The sequence below is a fragment of the Mauremys reevesii genome, linkage group 1, assembly GCF_016161935.1.
Source record: "Mauremys reevesii isolate NIE-2019 linkage group 1, ASM1616193v1, whole genome shotgun sequence".
NCBI lineage: Eukaryota > Metazoa > Chordata > Testudines > Geoemydidae > Mauremys > Mauremys reevesii.
Genome location: NC_052623.1, coordinates 322,176,444 through 322,197,317, shown reverse-complemented (window position 1 = coordinate 322,197,317; position 20,874 = coordinate 322,176,444). Strand labels below are relative to the sequence as shown.

The window sequence follows — 20,874 nt, the reverse complement described above, 5'->3', positions numbered from 1 at the left end:
AAAATTATATTATCTATATTTGATTTCTTGCTACTCACGGACCCTGATCCAACAAAACATTTAAGCATTGGCTGGATCAGGGCCAACAGCATAAACTACTTTTGCTTAAGTTTTTAAGTCCTGCTTATCCAAGGACTAGTCTTGGAAAGTTTCAGTCCTTAAGATGAAAGTTATGAGCAATGGAAAACAAGGGGCTAGAATCCAACCTTAATTACCATAATGCAACCTTAATTATAGCAGCAGCTGCTGCACCTGCTGTAGCACACCACCACAAATGGTAGAAATCCAGACATATTTTCTTACCCAAAGGATTTGCATACTTCAAGATGGCTGCAAAGTCTTTTTTCTGCACTTTTGGGAGGCTTTTGATATAATTTTTTGCCTTAAAAGAAACATGAACATTGGTTAGAACAGTTCTTCCTCTTTAGGTGATAAGATTTAGCAATATGCTTGCTAGGTAAATTTTCATGATTTTTGTGAGAGCATGCTATGCATATGGACACCTTGTTTGCAAGTTTTAAGAAAAAGGAGAGAAACAATACCTAAGGTTGATCCTTAGTACTGTTTATTACAGCCTGTATATTACTGTCTTTAGTTTGGGAAATGTACATGCATCATTCAACAGAATTATAATTATTTTTCCCCACTGTGGGTTGATACAAGCAGGGGCGGCTCTAGCAATTCCGCCGCCCCAAGCACGGCGGCACGCCGCGGGGGGCGCGCTGGCGGTCGCTGGTCCCGCTGGCGGTCACCGGTCCCGTGGCGCTGGTGGACCTCCTGCAGATGTGCCTGCGGAGGGTCCGCTGGTCCTGCGGCTCTGGTGGAGCATCCGCAGGTGTGCCTGCGGGAGGTCCACTGGAGCCGCAGGACCAGCGGACCCTCTGCAGGTATGCCTGCGGGAGGTCCACCGGAGCCGCCTGCTGCCCTCCCGGCGACAGGCAGAGCACCCCCCACGGCATGCTGCCCCAAGCAAGCGCTTGGCGCGCTGGGGTCTGGAGCTGGCCCTGGATACAAGTTTCTAGAAAAGTAGGTCTTTCTCTTCAAGATATATTCAATGAGTATTTAAAATTTACAGGTATTTTAAGGAACATTAATGTGCATGTAACAGGGTTTAAACTCTCTAGAGAAGTGTGCACATGGGACCAGGGAAGGCAATGTTAAAAACACAAGAACAAATGTCAATCTTCTAAATACATTGTATGTGTCATCAGTGTGCTCTCAATAAAAGTAGTAGTCATTCAGCTACAGCTGTTGATGTGCCACATATGTAAGAAACTTTAAGCACGTAGGGGTACATATTTCCAAGTGACCACTTCAGTTTTGGGTGACCACCTTCAGATAGGACTCAATTTTCATACATGTTGAGCACCTGCAGCTCTCATTAACCTCAGTTGAAATTGTAGGTGCTCAAGACTTCTTAAAAAAAAATAAATCAGGCTCCGGAATCTCAGGTTGGGTATCCATAATTAATGAACACTTTTGAAATGTAGGCCATTACCGTATTGCAATGTACTTAATTTAAAACAATTTGATAATTGTGTTTAACTAAATAAACTGAACTAATAAGGTTTCCAAAAAATTCTTGAATATTTTTATGATGAGATTCAGAGAACAGCTTTCCATTAAGTTTTCTTGCATTTGAAACTAGAACAAGCAGAATATTAGCAGAATGCCAAACAGTATACTCACATCTTGACTCTGTAGTTTCTGAACAAAATCTTGAGTTGGTGTGCCTGTTATCTTCATTATTTCTGTGAGCTGGTCCAGATCTGAATACCAGATGTCAGGAATCAAGTCTTTGTACAGTGACAAAATTAAAAGCCCTACAAAAATTATGCAATTTCCTTGCCAATGGAGATCAAAGCGGAACACACAACATAAAGGTGAAATGAGAAACTTTACATTTGTGCAGCTCAAGGGTCTGTGTTTCTTTTGCAAAAGTTGAGGACACTGAAACACCTAAAGTCAAGTATATTCCAACTTTATGGGCCAGATAATGTCCTCTCCCTTGGGTAGTTGATACTTGTGAAGTTTTCAATGGATTGTGTGATTGGAGCTGAGGTTTAGCCCTGTTAGCCAGAGTAAAAAGTATGGGGGGGATAGCTCAGTGGTTTGAGCATTGGCCTGCTAAACCCAGGGTTGTGAGTTCAATCCTTGAGGGGGCCTCTTAGGGATCTGGGGCAAAAATCAGTACTTGGTCCTGCTAGTGAAGGCAGGGGGCTAGACTCAATGACCTTTCAAGGTCCCTTCCAGTTCTAGGAGATAGGTATATCTCCTATTATTATCCTTTAGGCCTTCATGGCTACAATAGCGGCCTGGAAAGCAAAGCTCACCACCATATTTTGTCCTACAGGGCAATCCCGTACTTTTCCTGTTTCTACCATCACACCATGCCATGGGGAGGAGAGGTTGGAGTTCCAGGAGACATATACTCCAAAAATAAACCTGCAGTCAGCAAGTCCTTCAGTTGTCTCGGTTTACCTTGCCACTGGAAATGATCTTGTTGGCTAAAAGTGTGTGCAAGTTGGTGCACAATTACTCGTTCACTTTAACCAAATGCTCATGCATCCTTCAACAGTCTAACAAGTCCTGTGGTTATGGGAGAATGGGGAAAGTGACAGGTGATGGACATTGCTGGGACTCAGTCATGAACCTGAATGCAGGCAGGTCAAGACTTTGGTCACTCTGCATTGACCTGAGGTGATACTGTAGTCCAGCAGCATCTTGATCGACTTGTCTGCTCTATTCAGGGACAGTACAGCCGACCTCAATACAAGGAGGGGGACTCAAAAAGGTGCCCTAATAATTGCTCATCTTGAACAGCCCTGACTAGTTTACCATGGCTGGAGGGTGGCCCATCATGTGGTCGAAATTCAAATACGCTTTGAAAAGTCCCTTTTTGTCTCAATGTTGTGACATGGAATGTCTGTACACTCCTTGACTGTCCAAACCAAACTGATCATCCTGTCAGGCAGACTGCTCAGGTTGCTCAACAGTCTAGAAGATACGTATTGACACTGCAGCACTGAGGAAGATGCAACTTGCTGATGAGGGTCAGTTGATTGAGGAGACTGCTGGGTATACTTTCTTCTGCAAGGGATGCCCACAAAACAAGCCATACAATGCAGGAATAAGCTTTGTAACCATAAAGGATCTTGTTTCTCGTTTGGAGAACATATCCACTGGTATAAATGATAGATTGATGAAGCTTCGACTGCCCAAAGAGGCAGATGTTATGCTTCACTGATTAATGCTTATGCACCAACAGTGACTAACTCTGAAGGAGGAATTTTATTTTGAACTAAATTACCTGATCCGATTGGCTCCCTGTGAAGAAAAGTTGATTGTTTTAGGCAACTTTAATGCTCGTGTTGGCCTTGATGACTCTATGTGGCATGGTGTACTTGGCAAACATGGCATCAACAAGATGAACAGCAATGACCTACTTCTGCTAAGGACAGATGCTGAGCACCATCGAAATATTGAAAACACTATCTTCTGACTCCCCCAACAAATATAAAACAATCTGGTTGCACCTTTGCTCAAGTCACTGGCATTTGATTGACTAGGTGTTGGTCAGACAATGGGACCTACAAGATGTGTGCATAACTTGGGTATTACATGGAGCTAATTGTTGTACTGACCACTGTCTTGTTCCATCAAAGCTTTCCCTCACTATTTGGCCAAAAATGTGTAAAAAACCATCAGTCAAGCTTATAAATATAGCTTGGCTGAATGATCTATCAATTGCCGAACAATTTTCAACACAGCTAACTACTCTTTTAGAAACTCTTCCAATGATCAGTGATGACATAACTGCTGAATGGGTATCCTTGCGTGACAATTGCTAACACTGTCGTGAATTGTGTTGGACATACGAAATGCCATCATGCAGACTGGTTTGATGAAAATGGTCATAAAATATTGAATCTCCTTGATGTCAGGTGACAAGTCCATGCTGTGTTCTATGGGTTGAAATAGGCCAGATATAGGGCAGCCTGCAGTACACTCCAGTCCAAACTCTGCCACATGCAGAATATGTGGTTTGACCATAAAGCAGAGGAATCACACACTCTTGCTGATAAACATGACTCCAAAGGTTTCTATGAGGCAGTCAAAGCTGTGTATGGCCTACCCTATCTGTCTTGACACCACTACCAAGTGCTGATGGTGAGTCTCCCACCACAGATCGCACTGCCATCCACCAATGGTGGCATGAAGATTTTAGTGAACTACTTACTTGTTCATCTACTGTTTCTGATGAGTCACTAAATAATGACTAGAAACACCCCACATCTAGTGCACTTGCCGATCCACCCACATGAGCCAAGGTGTTGAAGGCTGTTCAAGTAATGAAAAATAATAAATTCTCTGGCCCCAATGTCATTCCAGTTGAGCTTTTCAAACACAGAGGAAATCTTCTCTTTGACAAGCTCTTCGAATTTTTCTTACATGTCCGGCTTCAAGAAATTACACCATAACAACTGAAAGATGCCAACATTGTCACTATTTATAAGTGTAAAGACTCAAACAGCGACTGTGGTAACTACTGAGGTATCTCTTTGCTCTCTGTGGCCAGCAAGATTCTTGCATGGATCCTCTTGAACCACTCCTGACCCAAATCATCGACAACATCCTAGCTGAATCACAGTGCAGCTTTCGTGCTCAGTGGAGCACTGCTGACATGATCTTCATCATGTGACTATTACAGGAAAAATGTCACAAACAGCACCAATCTTTATACAGCTTACAAACTGCTTTGTTATGACAGCTTGTAACTTTGGCCTCACCATCAGCTGAATGAAAACCGAGATTATATACTAGCCAGCTCCTCAACAACTTTACCAAGATCCATCCATAAGGTTGGAAAGTTTTATGCTGCAAGCTGTCAAACAGTTTACATATCTTGGCAGTATATTGAACAACAAAGCTATAGTCAACCATGAAGTGGATGTGCAAATTAAGAAAGTCAGCACTACATATGATCGCCTCTATCACCAAATCTGAAAGCAACATGGAATCTGTCTACAGACAAAAATCAAAGTCTATAATGCTGTTGTCCTCATGACATTGCTCTATGGGTGCGAAACATGGACCTGTTATCAACGAAACATTAAAAAGCTTGACAATTTCCATTTGCAACAACTATGGTGATTGCTGCACAGGACATGGCAGGACTGAGTTTCCAACACGGAAGTCCTGGTGAAAGCTGGTTCAGTTGGCATCAAGGCTCATGTGATCCGCACCCAATTGAGATAGGCTGGCCATGTAATTCAAATGCCTGAGACCCATCTATCAAAACAAATCTTATATTCTGAATTAAGCTTCGGCAATTGTAAGCATGAAGGGCAGATGAAACTCTTCAAAGACACTGAAACAAAAACTGTGCAAAATGAACATTTTTTACTCGTCCTTTGAGCAACCGGCGATTGATCATATTGCATGGTGCCACATCATAAGGCTGGGTGGTCACGACTTTGAGAAGAATCATGGGAGCAGCTGGAAGCACGGTACCAGACACAGAAACAATGTGCTGCTCAATCAACACAATTAGGCAAATGGTTCTGTGGCCAGTGTGGTAAATGTTGTTCTTCCTGAATTGGTGTATGGAGTCACACGAAGACCCATTAGTACAAACTATGATCATTGACATCATCCTCGAAGCTGAGGTGACCAGCTGATTATCATCATAGGTAGCTTCCTGACTACAGCTGGTTGATCTATTTTGAAAATTTGAAATTTTGACAAATATTCCACGAAATGTTATTGTAGCTTTTTTAAAGTCATTCCCCCGCCTTGCTCCATTCCAAACCCTGAGATTTCCTGAGACAACCTGGGTGGGATAAGGCGAGTATTCCCTGACCTTATGTCTCCTATGGAAGTATAGCTTACTCAGCACAAGCATTATCTTTTCCAGGGATTCCAGCAGGTTCCCAGGGGCTGATGCCATAGAAAGCAGCTCTTGTCTGGTGTTGCACCTCTTTGCCTATTGATTTTGCAGAGCTCCAAATACATGATCACACATTCAAATGCCTGTAGAGTCAGAGGGAGATGATGGATGAAACTGAACAGCTTTTACAAATGACGTTAAAAAAATGATTTGATATCAAATTTGCAACAGAATTTATTTATGGAACTAAAACAAAAGAACTAAAAATTATATTTCTTGCTTTGCTTACCTGAAAAGGACTAGAATGAGATTGTGTTCTCCTGGCAACAGCTAACATAGGCTCACAGATTTTAAGGTCAGAAGGGACCATTATGACTAACTAGTCTGACTTCCTGCATAACATAAGCTGTAGAAGTTCACCCAATACCTTCTGCAATATTCTCCTCCTAAGATTATTAAAATACTCGTTTTCCCACTCCTGAATTTCTGGTGCAGCTTGAAATTGTGACTCACTTGTTTCCTTGTGTATGCATAAACGTTACATAAGTATCCTCAAGGCCAGCACAGTTCCAGTAATAATACTGGTTAAACTGCTGCCCTTAGGCCAGCAGGAAAAGATATTTTTGTATTTTGTTGTTAACAAGGGAAACATACTTGAACGTAATTAATTTAAAAAATTGTGTTAAAAATAGTTTCAGGTACTGCAGCTGCACTAGTCCCCTCGTCTCATTTTTGTGGTTTTGCAATCTCCATTCTTCTATTTTAAAGTGTTTTTCTCACATAATAAGGAGACAATAAGACATAAACAAGCAAACTAGAAACATATTAAAGCCCCAAAATCTTATGCTTAACTTTAAGCATGTATGGTAACTGCTGGCAGAACCCGGGGCCTTAATGAATACATATCCAAGGGAAAGAGTGAAACTGGTTATACACAAGCCCTCTCAAATAAACAAAACAGAAAAAAATTAGACAATTTTCCCCTCTAATTCCTGTTCAGCGATATTAATTTTAAGAGTTACTTGTAACAATAGTAGGTCAAAAATGTCTATACTGAAGTGGGATTTTTAATTTTTTTAAGTTGATTTAAGTTTTAAGTTCTCAGCAATGAATGATACGACTCTATTTTAAATATGGAGAACCTTCCTAACCAGATCCTAACAATTCTGGATAAAATCTTGAGAAATGTGCGCCCCAAACCCGAGGCCCATATGTAAACTGGGCTCTGTATGTACCCATAAGGTTGGGTGTTGACACAACACCAGGTCTGTGTGTGCACACTCCTGAACCGGGGTGCCTGTTATTGAAGATTTTGCATAGAACCTTCCACCTGAGAATCTGAGAGTGCTTTGTAACATTAATGATTCAATGATTATATCTCTCTAGTGAAGCAGCTCAGTAATATTAGTCTAATTTACAGATGGGTAAACTAAGGCACAAACATCCAGTAATTTGCCCAGGATTTAAAAGAAGGTGAAATTTGGCAGGGGAGAGAATTAATTGACCATTGTTTTAAATCTATATCCATTATGAAACCACCTTATTGTGACACACAAATACCGACACGCTTTTCATATCTTTCTGCCAGGAATTCATCATGAAAGGATACGATCATTTCCTTTGAACAGTGGCCTCCCTGTTATCATTTCTGCCATAATACAGCCCACTGACCAAATGTCAACTGAAATAAAAAAAATAAAAAAATAAAAATAAAAAAAAATCAGTAACATTAAATTGCTGAATTATATTTTTAAATCCCCTCACAAATGTATGGTTAAAATACAGTTTCAGTTATACTTTTTAAAAGAAGCATATTAATATAGTTGATCCTTTATACAGTAAATAAATGTCTACCAAAAGCAAGTTGCAATAATGTAACTGGTGTTCATGACCAGGACACCGGGAGAGGGTAGCTCCTCAATACCAAGCTGGTGCATACAGGAAGTAATTCTTCCAGTCATTTAGGAAGGGACTACAACTACCTTCATACTTCTTTAGTACCCCTTCTTTGCTGAATGGTTTGCCCTTCCAGTTGGAGTTAGGGTACAATCTGCAACATCCTGCAGAAGGATTACAGCATGTAGCAAGGGTAGAGCTCGCTACCACCTATGTCCAAACCCAGACTGCCTTTTTCTCTGTCTACACTGGAGTTTAATTTCTGAAAATTGACAACAACAAAGGATTACCCAAATTTTTTAACCGCAGGGAACTTGCTCTTAATTACATTACTGTTTTACATTTTCACTAGGGCTGTCAAGCGATTAAAAAAATTAATCGTGATTAATCGCACTATTAAACAATAATAGAATACAATTTGTTTAAATATTTTTTATGTCTTCGACATTTTCAAATATATTCATTTCAATTACAACACAAAGTACAAAGTGTACAGTGCTTACTTTATATTTATTTTTTATTACAAATATTTACACTGTAAAAAACAGAGTATTTTTCAATTCACCTAATACAATTACTGTAGTGCAATCTTTTTATCATGAAAGTTGAACTTACAAATGTAGAATTATGTACAAAACCCCCTGTATTCAAAAATAAAACAATGTAAAACTTTAGAGCCTACAAGTCCAATCAGTTCTACTTCTTGTGCAGCCAATCACTCAGACAAACAAATTTGTTTACATTTGCAGAAGATAATGCTGCCTGCTTCTTCTTTACCATGTCACCTGAAAGTGAGAACAGACATTTGCATAGTACTGTTGTAGTCGACCTCGCAAGATATTTACCTTGCAGATGCGCTAAAGATTCATAGACTCATAGACTTTAAGGTCAGAAGGAACCATTATGATCATCTGGTCTGACTTCCTGCACAATGCAGGCCACAGAATCTCACCCACCCACTCATGTAACAAACCTCTAACCTATGTCTGAGTTACTGAAGTCCTCAAATCATATGTCCCTTGATGCTTCAACCACCATTCTAGAGGACATGCATCCATGCTAATGACTGGTTCTGCTCAATAACGAGCCATAGCAGTGCGGGGTGACACATATTCATTTTCATCCTCTGAGTCAGATGCCACCAGCAGAAGGTTGATTTTCTTTTTTGGTGGTTTCGGTGCTGTAGTTTCCGCATCAGAATGTTGCTCTTTTAAGACTTCTGAAAGCATGCTCCACACCTAGCCTCTTGCAGATTTGGAAGGCACTTCAGATTCTTAAATCTTGGGTTGAGTGCTGTAGTTATCTTTAGAAATTTCACATTGGTATCTTGTTTACATTTTGACAAATTTGCAGTGAAAGTGTTCTTAAAACTAACAACATGTACTGGGTCATCACCCGAGACTGCTATAACATGAAATATATAGCAGAATGCAGAGCAGGAGACATACAATTCTCCCTCAAGGAATACAGTCACAGATTTAATTAATGCATTATTTTTTGAACAAGCATCATCAGCATGGAAGCATGTCCTCTGGAACGATGACCAAAGCATGAAGAGGCATATGAATCTTTAGCACATATGGCACATATATATCTTGTGATGCCTGCTACAACAGTGTTATGCGAATGCCTGTTCTCACTTTTAGGTGACATTGTAATTAAGAAGTGGGCAGCATTATCTCCCGTAAATGTAACAAACTTGTTTCTCTTCGCGATTGGCTGAACAGGAAGTAGGACTGAGTGTGGACTTCTAGGTTCTAAAGTTTTACATTGTTTTGTTTTTGAGTGCAGTTATGTAACAAAAAACCCTACATTTGTAAGTTGCACTTTCATGATAAAGAGATTGCACTACAGTACTTGTATGAGGTGAATTGAAAAATATTGTTTCTTTTATCATTTTTACAGTGCAAATATTTGTAATCAAAATAATATAAAGTTAGCACTATCCACTTTGTATTCTGTGTTGTAATTGAAATCGATATATTTGAAAACAGAAAAACATCCAAAAATATTTAATAAATTTCAATTGGTATTCTATTGTTTAACAGTGCGATTAATCACAATTAATTTTTTAAATCACGATTAATTTTTGAGTTAATCGTGTGAGTTAACTGCAATTAATCGAAACCCCTAATTTTCACATATTCTCACCACCATTTTTCATTTTTCTCTGAGGAACAAAGATATGGTCATATATTACCTAATTCAGTGCATATGTGGGAACTGCTAAGACTATTCAGAGCAAGGATGTTGATCTTAGCACCCATACATACACATTACCTGTTTGAGTATAATGCATCCAATTAAGTATAACCTCCGGGGCTCTGTACCATCGAGTAACCACGTAGCCTGTCATTTCACTGTCTGTATGCCTTGCCAGCCCAAAATCCAGAATCTAGATTGGAAGAACAAAATGAATGCAGAGACATTCCAACTGGAGACAATAGAAAAAGTGAACATTTCACATAGATGTTTTCTTGCTGCAATGTAAAATTTTGAAAGAAATAGCATACAAGTTACGTTTCAGAATGTTTCTCTCTCATTTATGATACTTTAACAAAAATGGAGCTGCTGAGCTTTGTAACTATACTGAAGAAAACAGTAAATTCTTTAATTAATTTTATTAAAATATTGGTCAAATATTTCATTCTACTAACAAAACTCCCTGTCCAAGGAATCACCATCAAACCTTTCCAGGGTTACCTAAGGTGGATTGCTTCCTTATACTTATATGGCCCCCATTCTTGTCGCAGCCGAGTGCCGCACAATCTTTAATGTATTCATTCTAATAGCACCCCTATGAGGTAGGAAGTACTATTATCTCCATTCTACAGATGGGGAACAGAGGCGGAGAGACACTTGTCCAAGGTCACAGATGAAGTCTGAGGCAAGCCAGGGCAGGGAATTGAACCTAAGTCTCCCGAGTCTCAGGCTACTGCTTTAACCAACCTTCCTCTCTCTTCCTCTTCTGAAGGGACTTTTAAGGAGTTCAAGGCCCACAGGTGATACATTCAGAATTATAAAGTTATATATGATTAAACTTACTTATTCATTAAACTATTATTGCAGTCTCTTGGATATTTATCTATATAGCTAGCCATTTCCGGTGGCAACCACTTGAAAATACAAGTACAAGCCTGGGTCAACTTCTACAAAATGGTCCAAATCAGAGGACTAGCAGCAGAGACCAGCTAAAGCAGGAGGCCAACAGTGAACAGGCTCATAGCCAGCAGTGAGAAATTACTAACCAGAAAAGTGAGCCTCTTGGATGAAGTGAATTAACAGATTTATGGCAAAAATGTACCCATCCACTGGCTTGTTGAAAAATAGAACTGAATGGACCGTCTATGGCAGGGAAGATTTAAAAACATAATACATGCTTGAATATGTAGATCTACTACTGAAATAACTGCTAAAATTTCCATGCTTACCAGACTGCATGGATGCCTTATGGACAGAGATTTATATTACAAACACTCATTGATGCTGCAAAAGGACACGGTATTTGTAACATGTGGACTATAATTCAACCATTTAAAATACTTCACTATTCAATAAAATAGTATCATCACTCTCCTGGCACTAATGAAAAAGGAAAGTTATATTAGGTTGTTATTCATAGATGCAGGATGTAAAATGTAAATATTATGGCTTTATTCTCACTGCATCACATTAACATAATTTCCATATTTCATATCAGCTGAGGTGTCAACTGCATTGCACATGAAAAAGTTCTGCTAACAATTACAAAAATAGTATGTATGTTATGCATAGGGTTGGGCAAAATGTTTCACACTTTATATTTTATTTTATTTGAGTGGTAGGCAAAAAATGCAGATACAGCAACCCAGAAATATTTCACAAATTTGTGTCAGTTTTGCCAAATTGTTCTGGTAAGAAAAAAAAGCTTCCCTCCCCCCACAAAAAACATTTTGTTGTGACATTTTTAAGTGGAATGTTTCAATTTTTCACTTTGAAATAACCTTTTGTTTCCGAATTTTTGTTAATTTTATTAAAACATTTTAAAAAGAATTAAAATGGTCAAAATATAAAAAAAACCCACCCCATTTTGCTTAACCTGAAATATCCCCCTCCTACTTTTCAATTCACTGAAAATGTTAAAAAAATTGGTTTTGGTTCAACCCAAAATGGAATTTAAAAAAAAGTTTTGGAATTGTCAGCAAACAAAAAAATCCATTATTTGCCCAGCTGTAGTCATGCAGCCTTTTTAGGATTTTTTAGGATTTTCATTTTGTTTTGTACAGAGTAAATGTTTATTCATTCTGAAGAACAGATTTCTAATGATAATGGTTAAGCTTATCACAATTAAGGTTGCACTACAATTTCCATATCAAGCCGCTATTGTCATACATTCTTGACCTAAACATTTAATCTTTTGGCCTGGAATTTACCATAGTAGAAAGTGATTTTTTGAACAACTTTGGGCAAAATTGCTTTAGCTACTTTAAAGTTAAGACTAGGATGGTGGAAAACCTATCTCCCCACTGCAAAAATAAATACATAAATAAATATATAAAACTCCAGTTCCCACCTTAACAACAAAACACAACTGAACTCTGACACTTCAAAGACAGTCTATAAACAGGCCTTAATGTCCAGTATGCATTTTGTTAAAAGCGTAGGGGGGAAAAAATTAGTTTGATGACTTTGAAAATGCATGACCGAGCATGTGCTTTAGAAAGTTATGCTAAGCTCTTAGCTGGGGATTTAAAGATGGATTTGGTGCTCAGTTAAGAGAACAGCTATACTCCATAGGCCCATTAGCGGTGGAGAAAGAGGGTTTCAAATTGTGCTCATAAAAACAGTGGAGTTTATTAGTTCTGTATGTTAGTGAACAGTGAACTTGTGCACCTTGCAAGCTCTGCAAAATGTTTCACTCCCAGGGAAGGTGGCAGAGGTTGTTAAGTTTTTAAAGCTGTAGGTATTGTAGTGATAAGATTACAGCCTGTTTGGAACCACATTTCCCCAATTCTGGACAGAGGCATTATAACTCCACTGAAGTCAATGGAGTTACACTGGTATAAATGAGACAAGAATCAGGCCCTTTGCCTGCATTTCTTACACAGACTAGTCTACCTTTTATAGATTGCTCCCTGCTGTTTACAGGTACGAGGTGTCTTTTCACAACTGATGCCTGTTAATTACCAGCCTTGCATATTTCTTTTCCCATTTTTATAAAATAAACTTTAGAAATTACTGCAACATTAGGGTTTGCAAAGTTAAGTACTTGAAAGTCAGGAAATGTCTTTATATGATCTTAATTTATCTCAGGGGTATGGCACGCGTGCTAAAGGTGGCACGCAAGCTGATTTTCAGTGGCACTCACACTGCCTGGGTCCTGGCCACCGGTCCGGGGGGCTCTGCATTTTAATTTAATTTTAAATGAAGCTTCTTAAACATTTTAAAAAACTTATTTACTTTACATACAACAATAGTTTAGTTATATATTATAGACTTATAGAAAGAGACCTTCTAAAAACATTAAAATGTATTACTGGCACCGAAACCTTAAATTAGAGTGAATAAATGAAGACTCGGCACGCCACTTCTGAAAGATTGCCGACCGCTGATTTATCTTAATACTCGTGTATCTAAGATTATAGTATCCCTTTAACAAGGTGAATCTGTAAGTGGCTGCATCCACCAGGTTAAATCTGCTTTATTAGAAGACTTAAGGCTCCAGAGAATTGGAGGGAATCTATATTATATTGAGAGCTGGGGGCAGGAAATGGTTTTCCCATCCAGCACACATTTTCAGTATTTCAAAATCTTCTCCATTTCACATTGGGAGAAAACTGAGACCTTTTGAAATTTTTGTTTTGTAACAAAATGACACCCACCCACAAATAGCCAGTATCCCTATGGTTAGGGCATTCACCTGGTATGTGGGAGACCTAAGTTCAAAAGCTCCTACTCTAAATCTCTCCTACAGTTTCTTTGCCCTAGCCACTGGGAATTTGCTACTTTAGGATGGGTCTCTCTGTCTCTGTCTCTCTCTCTCTCTCACTTTGAGCAGAAATTCTGTCCTGGACCTAAAAAGCCTGCTCAATACAAGTTTTGACCCTTTCACATGAAAAAGTTTTGATTTTGCTGAATCAGCATTTTCCAACAAAAATGTTTTTTCGACAGATCCCCAACCAACTCTAATTACAGTGCCTTGGTGCAGGTTTGGCATGTTAAAGTTGTGCACTAAAACTAAATTTTTCAGTGTGCCAACTCTTCCAATTTTATCATGAATCTTGTGCTGCTGAATGTTTTTCTTAAAGTCCCAGTCCTGGAGTCATGCAACCAGAGAGAATTTGAACTACTACTTTTTTTTTTTTTTTTTTATTTAAAGAACAGGGAGAAAAGATGGAACACATGTCCCATGTGTAAACAAAAGGCTCAAAAACTGAGAGAGAGAGAGAGAGAGAGAGAGAGAAACAACAACTCCCAAACCCCAAATTTATTATTGTTTAAAATTTTCATTATTTATAATCCAATCTCATAATTTGTTGAAGCCCGACTTATGATTTTTGAATTCTTGGTGTTGACAATACTGCTTTTGTACTTCCTGATTTTTGAATGATTGACTATGCACAGTTTTTGAGTTTAATTGTTGAATCATTTACTAGCCTTTCATGAGGGTGATGTTTATAACTTTGGCAATCCCTCCAATAAGATAGCTCACATAGAAACAAGTTCCACAAAATAAATAAGACTGGAAATCTTGGGGAGAGAATACCTTTTAATTCATTAGAAAGACAAGGTAGGTGAGGTAATATCTTTTATTTGACCAACTTCCACTGGTGAGAGAGACAAGCTTTTGAGCTATACAGCGCTCTTCTTCAGGTCTGGGAAAGGTACTAAGAGTGTCACAGCCAAATACTAAATAAAAACAGATAGTTTAGCATAAATAGTTAGCACATATTCTAAGGGACCATTCCAGGTGAAGTGGCAGCTGGGAGTAGTCTGAATCTACTGACCTCCTATAAAAGGGATATAACCAAAAGTCTTATTATAAGCTGACGGAGACATGTATAAATCACATTTAATAAAGATTTCTTATTTGCTTTTTCATAACAAACTCTCCACTACAATTAAACAAATACATATTGTGTATTTTGCATAATTATTTCTGGAGAATAAATATTATGCTCTAACACACTGATGGATTGGAAGATTCCCAAGACAGAGAAGAAGCAGAGTGATAAAATCAGATTCAGTATTTCAGCTTAATGATTTAAAGCGAAGCTTGCAGATGCCAACGCCTACTTGCACAACAGTTCAACAGGAATCTGCTTAGGGCAGACTCATATGCAGGGACAATTGAACAGAAGAAACAGCTCATATACCTCTTTCCATTTAAAAATGTCTTAGAAGCAGAAGTGCTGACTTCCTAATTTCCCTGGGGGTGCCTGACTCTGCTCTGCCCCAGCTCCTACCTCACTCCACTCCTTCCCACTGGCTCCATCCCTGCCCCTTCTTCTCCCTCTCTCCACCCCTGCTCTTCTCTTTCTGCCCCCTTCCGCTCCCACCCCCGGAGCATGCCCTGCCCTCACTCCTCCCCTCCCCCCCCAGCACCTCCTGCATGCCGCTGAACAGCTGATCCGTGGTGGGTAGGAGGCGCTGGGTGGGAGGGGGAGGAGCTGATTGGCAGGGCCTGCCAGTGGGCGGGAGGTGCTGGGGGGGAGGGGAAGGAGATGATCAGTGGGGCCACTGGTGGGTGCTGAGCACCCACTATTTTTTTCCCGTGGGAGCTCCAGCCCTGGAGCACCCACAGAGTCGATGCCTATGCTTAGACGATCTTAAATACCTGCCCCTAATTAACAAAAAAATTACCAGATGTCCAATTAAAGGACACAAGCTATTTTGGAAACCAACTAGAGCCAGTACTGCTGTTAGGAAACTTTACAGCATGCATTTAACATTGTCACTGGCTCTCCTAGTTTCAGTGTCTTTTTAAAAGAAACAAGAGCCTCATTTCTGATGTGTAAATTTAGGCCCAGATTCTGATATCCTCGCTCATGTTGAATAGCACTGTACTGCACAAATACTCCCACTGAAGTGGATGGGACTAGGTGTGGTGTAAAATGGTATTCGACACGAGAAAGGGTATCACTGCAATGCCCTTACACACTAGCTGCCTTTTGGCAACATGGACATTAACTCTTTTGGGAAAAGTCAGTTTTTTAGCTGAGTGACTACATGACAAAATAAGTAGATATTCATCACAGTCTATGTATTACACATAGCTCTACATCAGGTCTAGGTCTTTGTAAGCAGGGCCGCCCAGAGGATTCTGGGGGCCTGGGGTCTTCGGCAGCGGGGGGGCCCTTCCGTTCCGGGACCCGCCGCCGAATTACCGCCGAAGTGGGACTCGCCGCCGAAGTGCAGCCTGGTCTTCGGAGGTAATTCGGCGGCGGGGGGCCCCCACCGCGGGTCTTCGGGGCACTTCGGCGGCATGTCCCGGAACGGAAGGGCCCCCCGCTGCCGAATTACCGAAGACTGAGCTGAACTTCGGCGGCGGGTCCCGTTTCGGCAGTAATTCGCCAGTCGGGGGTCCTTCCGCCCCGGAGCGGAAGGACCCCCCACCGGCGAAGACCGGGAGCGGAAGAAGCTCCGGGGGTCCGGCCCCGCAAGAGTTTTCCGGGCCCCCCGGAGCAAGTGAAGGACCCCGCTCCAGGGGCCCCGAAAAACTCTCGTGGGGGCCCCTGTGGGGCCCGGGGCAAATTGCCCCTCTTGCCCCCCCCCCCCCGGCGGCCCTGTTTGTAAGCTCAAAATGCTTGTCTTTCTCACCAACAGAAGTTGGTCCAATAAAAGATATTACCACACTCACCTTGTCTAATATGGCTACAACAACACTGCATACATACCTACACTGATTATTATAGTTTATACAATTATGAGGGAACATACACCCTTACAGCAATCTACTCTGCAAACCACAGGCCTGTGTATAAAGAGCCTTCTTATACCCACTCTAAAGCAGCCAATTTCAATTTTTACAGTAGGCTTTGCCACCCCTCCTCCTACCCTGTAGGGAATTCCTGGCAGTGTTCATCTCAGCAATAACTTGTGGTTGTGCTGTCATTATTATAACCCATGCCATAGGCTTGCTCACCTAACAGTTATCCTCTGCACATCCAACTGTTATGTGAACTCATTACCAATACTGAGTATCATAGTTGAATTTCCTTATGCGCCGAAGCTTCTTGAAGGAAGATGTTAAATAAGACTGCAACTAATATTGATTTTGATACTTTGCTATTTTGTCATGATTTTAAAAAAAAACAACAATCCTTCGGCCAATTTCAAACCACCTGACATTGCTCATATTCAAGTGAATATGATGTAATTTAAAAAGCAGGATTTTATATGACACTACTGAATGATTAACAAAAATCCATATAGATAACATCCACTGAATTCTATTTTTTTTTTAAAGCAGCAATTGAGTGTATTTGGCAAAGTTTTTCCTCTAGAAATAGTGCTATTTGTTTGGTTCCATAATCTTCTCGGAGGTCAATCATCCAATCAGCTGCTTGCAATCACACAGAGTAGTGCAGATACACCCAATGAGATTATTAGGCTTTTGATGTTCAGGTCCCCCCCCCTCCCCCCGAAATAATATAAGTTCCATTATTTTAGTATGGATTGAAGTCAGACATATGGGACAACAGTATTCAGAACCACTCTTCTTTTGGAAGACTGGTACCACATTTGGGTTCTTCCTCCTGCTAATGTTCTGGGACCACATTTGGTCCTCCCTCACCTCATTTTCCTGGTAATTCCCATATCTCCATGGCTTTTCAAAAGCCACAGGGTAAAATCCTAGCCCAACTGAAGCCAAAGGAGTTCTGTCATTGACTTGGTTTCACCCATGTTCTCCTATGCAGTGTGTTTGTAACAAATTCAACTGCATACTTCAAGAACTGTTTCCTACCTTCAATTCACAGTCTTCATTTACTGCTAAATTTCCAGGCTTTAGATCCTGTAAATATATCAAGTTTGAGATGGACTTTTACAACAAACAGAAAAATACACTTTATAAATAAAAACACTTGCATTGTGTGAAGGGAATTGTGAAAGATAGGGCAATTTCTTGCAGTAGCCTTGAAAAACCTTATTGAATGTTATGAACTTCAAAAGTACGATTTTAAACAATGTGCCAGACAAGAAAGAACTTTTGGGACAAACAAAGGTAAGTGGGTTTCCTAGAAAATACCAGTGAGGAGATGAATGCAAATTCCCAACTCTGGCCCCAACCTTTTGAAGTTATATCCTGAGGAGAGAACCATTATCTGCTGATTACCTATTCCCAGAATCTGAAGATCAAAAGGCTCAAGCTATATAAAGGGGAAACAGACTTATTCCCAGAGTTGCTTGTTCTGAGTAAAAGCTGTTATGAACTTGTAACCATAAAAAAACCCTGGTGGGATTTGAAAGACCAAAGTCTTTGCTGCAGTTGGGGTGATCTCTGGTAAGCTTATTAATAGGGCCCTACCAAATTCCCAGCTGTGAAAAACGCCTCACGGACCGTGAAATCTGGTCTTTTGTGTACTTTTACCCTACTCTGCAGATTTCATGGGGAGACCAGCATTTCTCAAACCGGGGGTCCCGACTCAAAAGAGGGTCTCAGTGGGGGGTCACAAGGTTATTGTAGGGGGGGGGCTGCAGTATTGCCTTACTTCTGCACTGTGTTCAGAGCTGGGTGGCCAGATAGCAGTGGCTGCTGGCCAGGCGCCCAGCTCTGAAAGCAGCGCCCTGCCAGCAGCAGCACAGAAGTAAGGGTGGCAATACCAGACCAGGCCACCCGTACTTCTGCGCTGCTGCCTTCAGAGCCGGGCAGCCGGAGAGTGGCGGCTGCTGGCTGTGGTCCCAGCTCTGAAGGCAGTAGCACAGAAGTAAGGGTAGCCATACAATACCATGGCATCCTTACTTCTGTGCCACTGCTGGCGGCAGCACAGAAGTAAGGTTGGCAATACCACAATCCCCCTACAATAACCTTGAGACACCCCGCAAGTCCTCTTTTGGGCCAGGACCCCCTACAGTTACAACACCATGAAATTTCAGATTTAAAAATCATGACATTTAATATTTTTTAAATCCTATGACAGTGAAATTGACCAAAATGGACCGTGAATTTGGTAGGGCCCTACTTATTAGCATGCGTGTGGATTCTTTTGTTGTTTTTAATATGTTTTCTCTGTAATGCTTTCAGATAAGACTAAAAAAGCTTGCTAGGAAAAATTGTATGGTGACTTATAATGGTGGAAATTACAACTGTTCACAGCTTCTGAGGAGAAAGCAAAGTGCAGAGGCAGGCTTTTTTAGGCAGTCTGGCTTGCTGGGGAACTCACAGTAGACAGAGAACTGTGCAGCCTGAAAAATCCTGGTCAGGAGAGAGTGAGATGTGGTCTCTGCCCAAGAGCGGTGATGAATGGGGAGCTGGAAGCCTAAGAATATGTGCCCTTGGTGCACTATGGAGGGGGAATATAGGTGCAGTTGTCCTGAACTGTGACAGAAGAAGTCTTTTGGTATAATCACTTGAAACAGCAACAGATGTATTCTACATTATAATCAAGACCAGTGCACAAAATAGGGAGCACAATCATGACATTGTAAAAATCTGGAGATATGTGGGGTCTTTCTGCAATTTTTTCTTATGGAATGAACTTCTGTTCTATTAACACAGTCTTGATGAAAAGTTTATTGCTACTGTTTGGCTAGAAAAAAAGAGAACTACCCTACATGCCTCATTAAAGTAATTAGTTTGGACATCAAAGCCTAATTGGGACTATTTAAAAACCAACATCGTTAAGTAAAGGACTCACATAAACTCAACTGAAATTAAATAGCTTTCCTTCACTGCTGTTAAGCCACAAATGTGTTCTTGGAAGAAGTCTTCAATGAAATGGCCATTAACATTAATCGTGTTTATTTCGGCAGTGCCCAAGGGCCAACCTAGAACGGAGCCCCATTGTGCTAGGCACTGTACAACCAGAGAAGAGTGGATGGTCCCTGCTCTGAAGAAATTACAATCTAAATAGACAAGGTAGACCCAGGGAAGAGCTATAACATAAGCAAATTGTTAATATACATCAGTATGTACCTAAGCAGATTGCTTACCCACCTGGGATGCTCTTGAGTATTAAAGGAGATAAACAAGATTTTATGATCACACCCTTCTTTAGCCAGAACATGCTCTCCTGTCTTAGGCAAAGTTTGGATAAAAAGGGATTTCCTGCTAATCTGACTTGCTTGAATGGAGGCTGTTACTTGTTACATTAAAAAAATGCCAATAATAAAGGGGCAGGTCTTGATCTCCCCACTGCCTCATAGCAACATCGATATCCCTCTCCATTTAACTGCTGCTAGACTTTGAGACTATAGATAGGGGAGGATATTCAAACAGTCTGAAAAACTCAGACCCTTAAATTTTATTATACAAGATTAATGATCTGTAGAGATTCCAGATTTAGGGAGAAAATCTGAGCAGAATATCCCCACAACTCTTTCAGATTTATGTCAACTACACCATAAAACAGATGCTTGTAGAAAATTTCCAATAGTCCATCCCAAGAATGGATGAAGAAAAAAAAAAGAGCAAGGGATGTGGACTGTTTACATCATAGGTGCCTTGGAGAGAGAAGGGAGACTTCGAGTTGCAGAGGCTCTACAATGGAATTGAAAGATGATCAGTCAGCAGAGGAAACTTAGAAAAAGCTGAGGGTCTGTCAAGTTTAGACTATGACTACAACAGCTTTGGGAGCTAACATTCACACTTACTGAAGTGTTACATCATGTTGGGTTTGTGATGACTGATATAATTTCCAGCAGTCAAATTGAAGCCACATGGGTGAAGTAAATTTTTTATGATGCTCCTGGTATTGTACTACGAAGGACTGTTTTCTTCTCTTGGTTAAGGTAGGACAGCCAAGTCTTTGTGGAGGAATGGTGAAGTTTGCAAGTAAAGGACAGGCAACCCAAAATGTTTTCATTTCAAAATTCTCACACTGATTTTGTGAGTGCTTTGGTGGGATTTTCAAAAGGAATCAGAAAGGCCAGTTTTATTTCAGTCCACA

The 20,874-nt window shown here is 40.4% G+C and overlaps 1 protein-coding gene across 2 annotated transcripts in view; it reads right to left on the bottom strand.

The window, feature by feature from the left end:
* The window catches only part of MAPK12 (mitogen-activated protein kinase 12), a 79,504-nt gene that overhangs the window by 5,995 nt on the left and 52,635 nt on the right, over positions 1 to 20,874 (bottom strand). For both annotated transcript variants that reach the window (XM_039512046.1, XM_039512047.1), the window contains exons 6-10: positions 17,733 to 17,780; positions 10,067 to 10,181; positions 7,500 to 7,571; positions 1,690 to 1,769; positions 304 to 382 (exon numbers count right to left, since the gene is read on the bottom strand). In XM_039512046.1, coding sequence (XP_039367980.1) covers positions 304 to 382; positions 1,690 to 1,769; positions 7,500 to 7,571; positions 10,067 to 10,181; positions 17,733 to 17,780 — 394 coding nt within the window. The remainder of the gene's footprint in view (positions 1 to 303; positions 383 to 1,689; positions 1,770 to 7,499; positions 7,572 to 10,066; positions 10,182 to 17,732; positions 17,781 to 20,874) is intronic.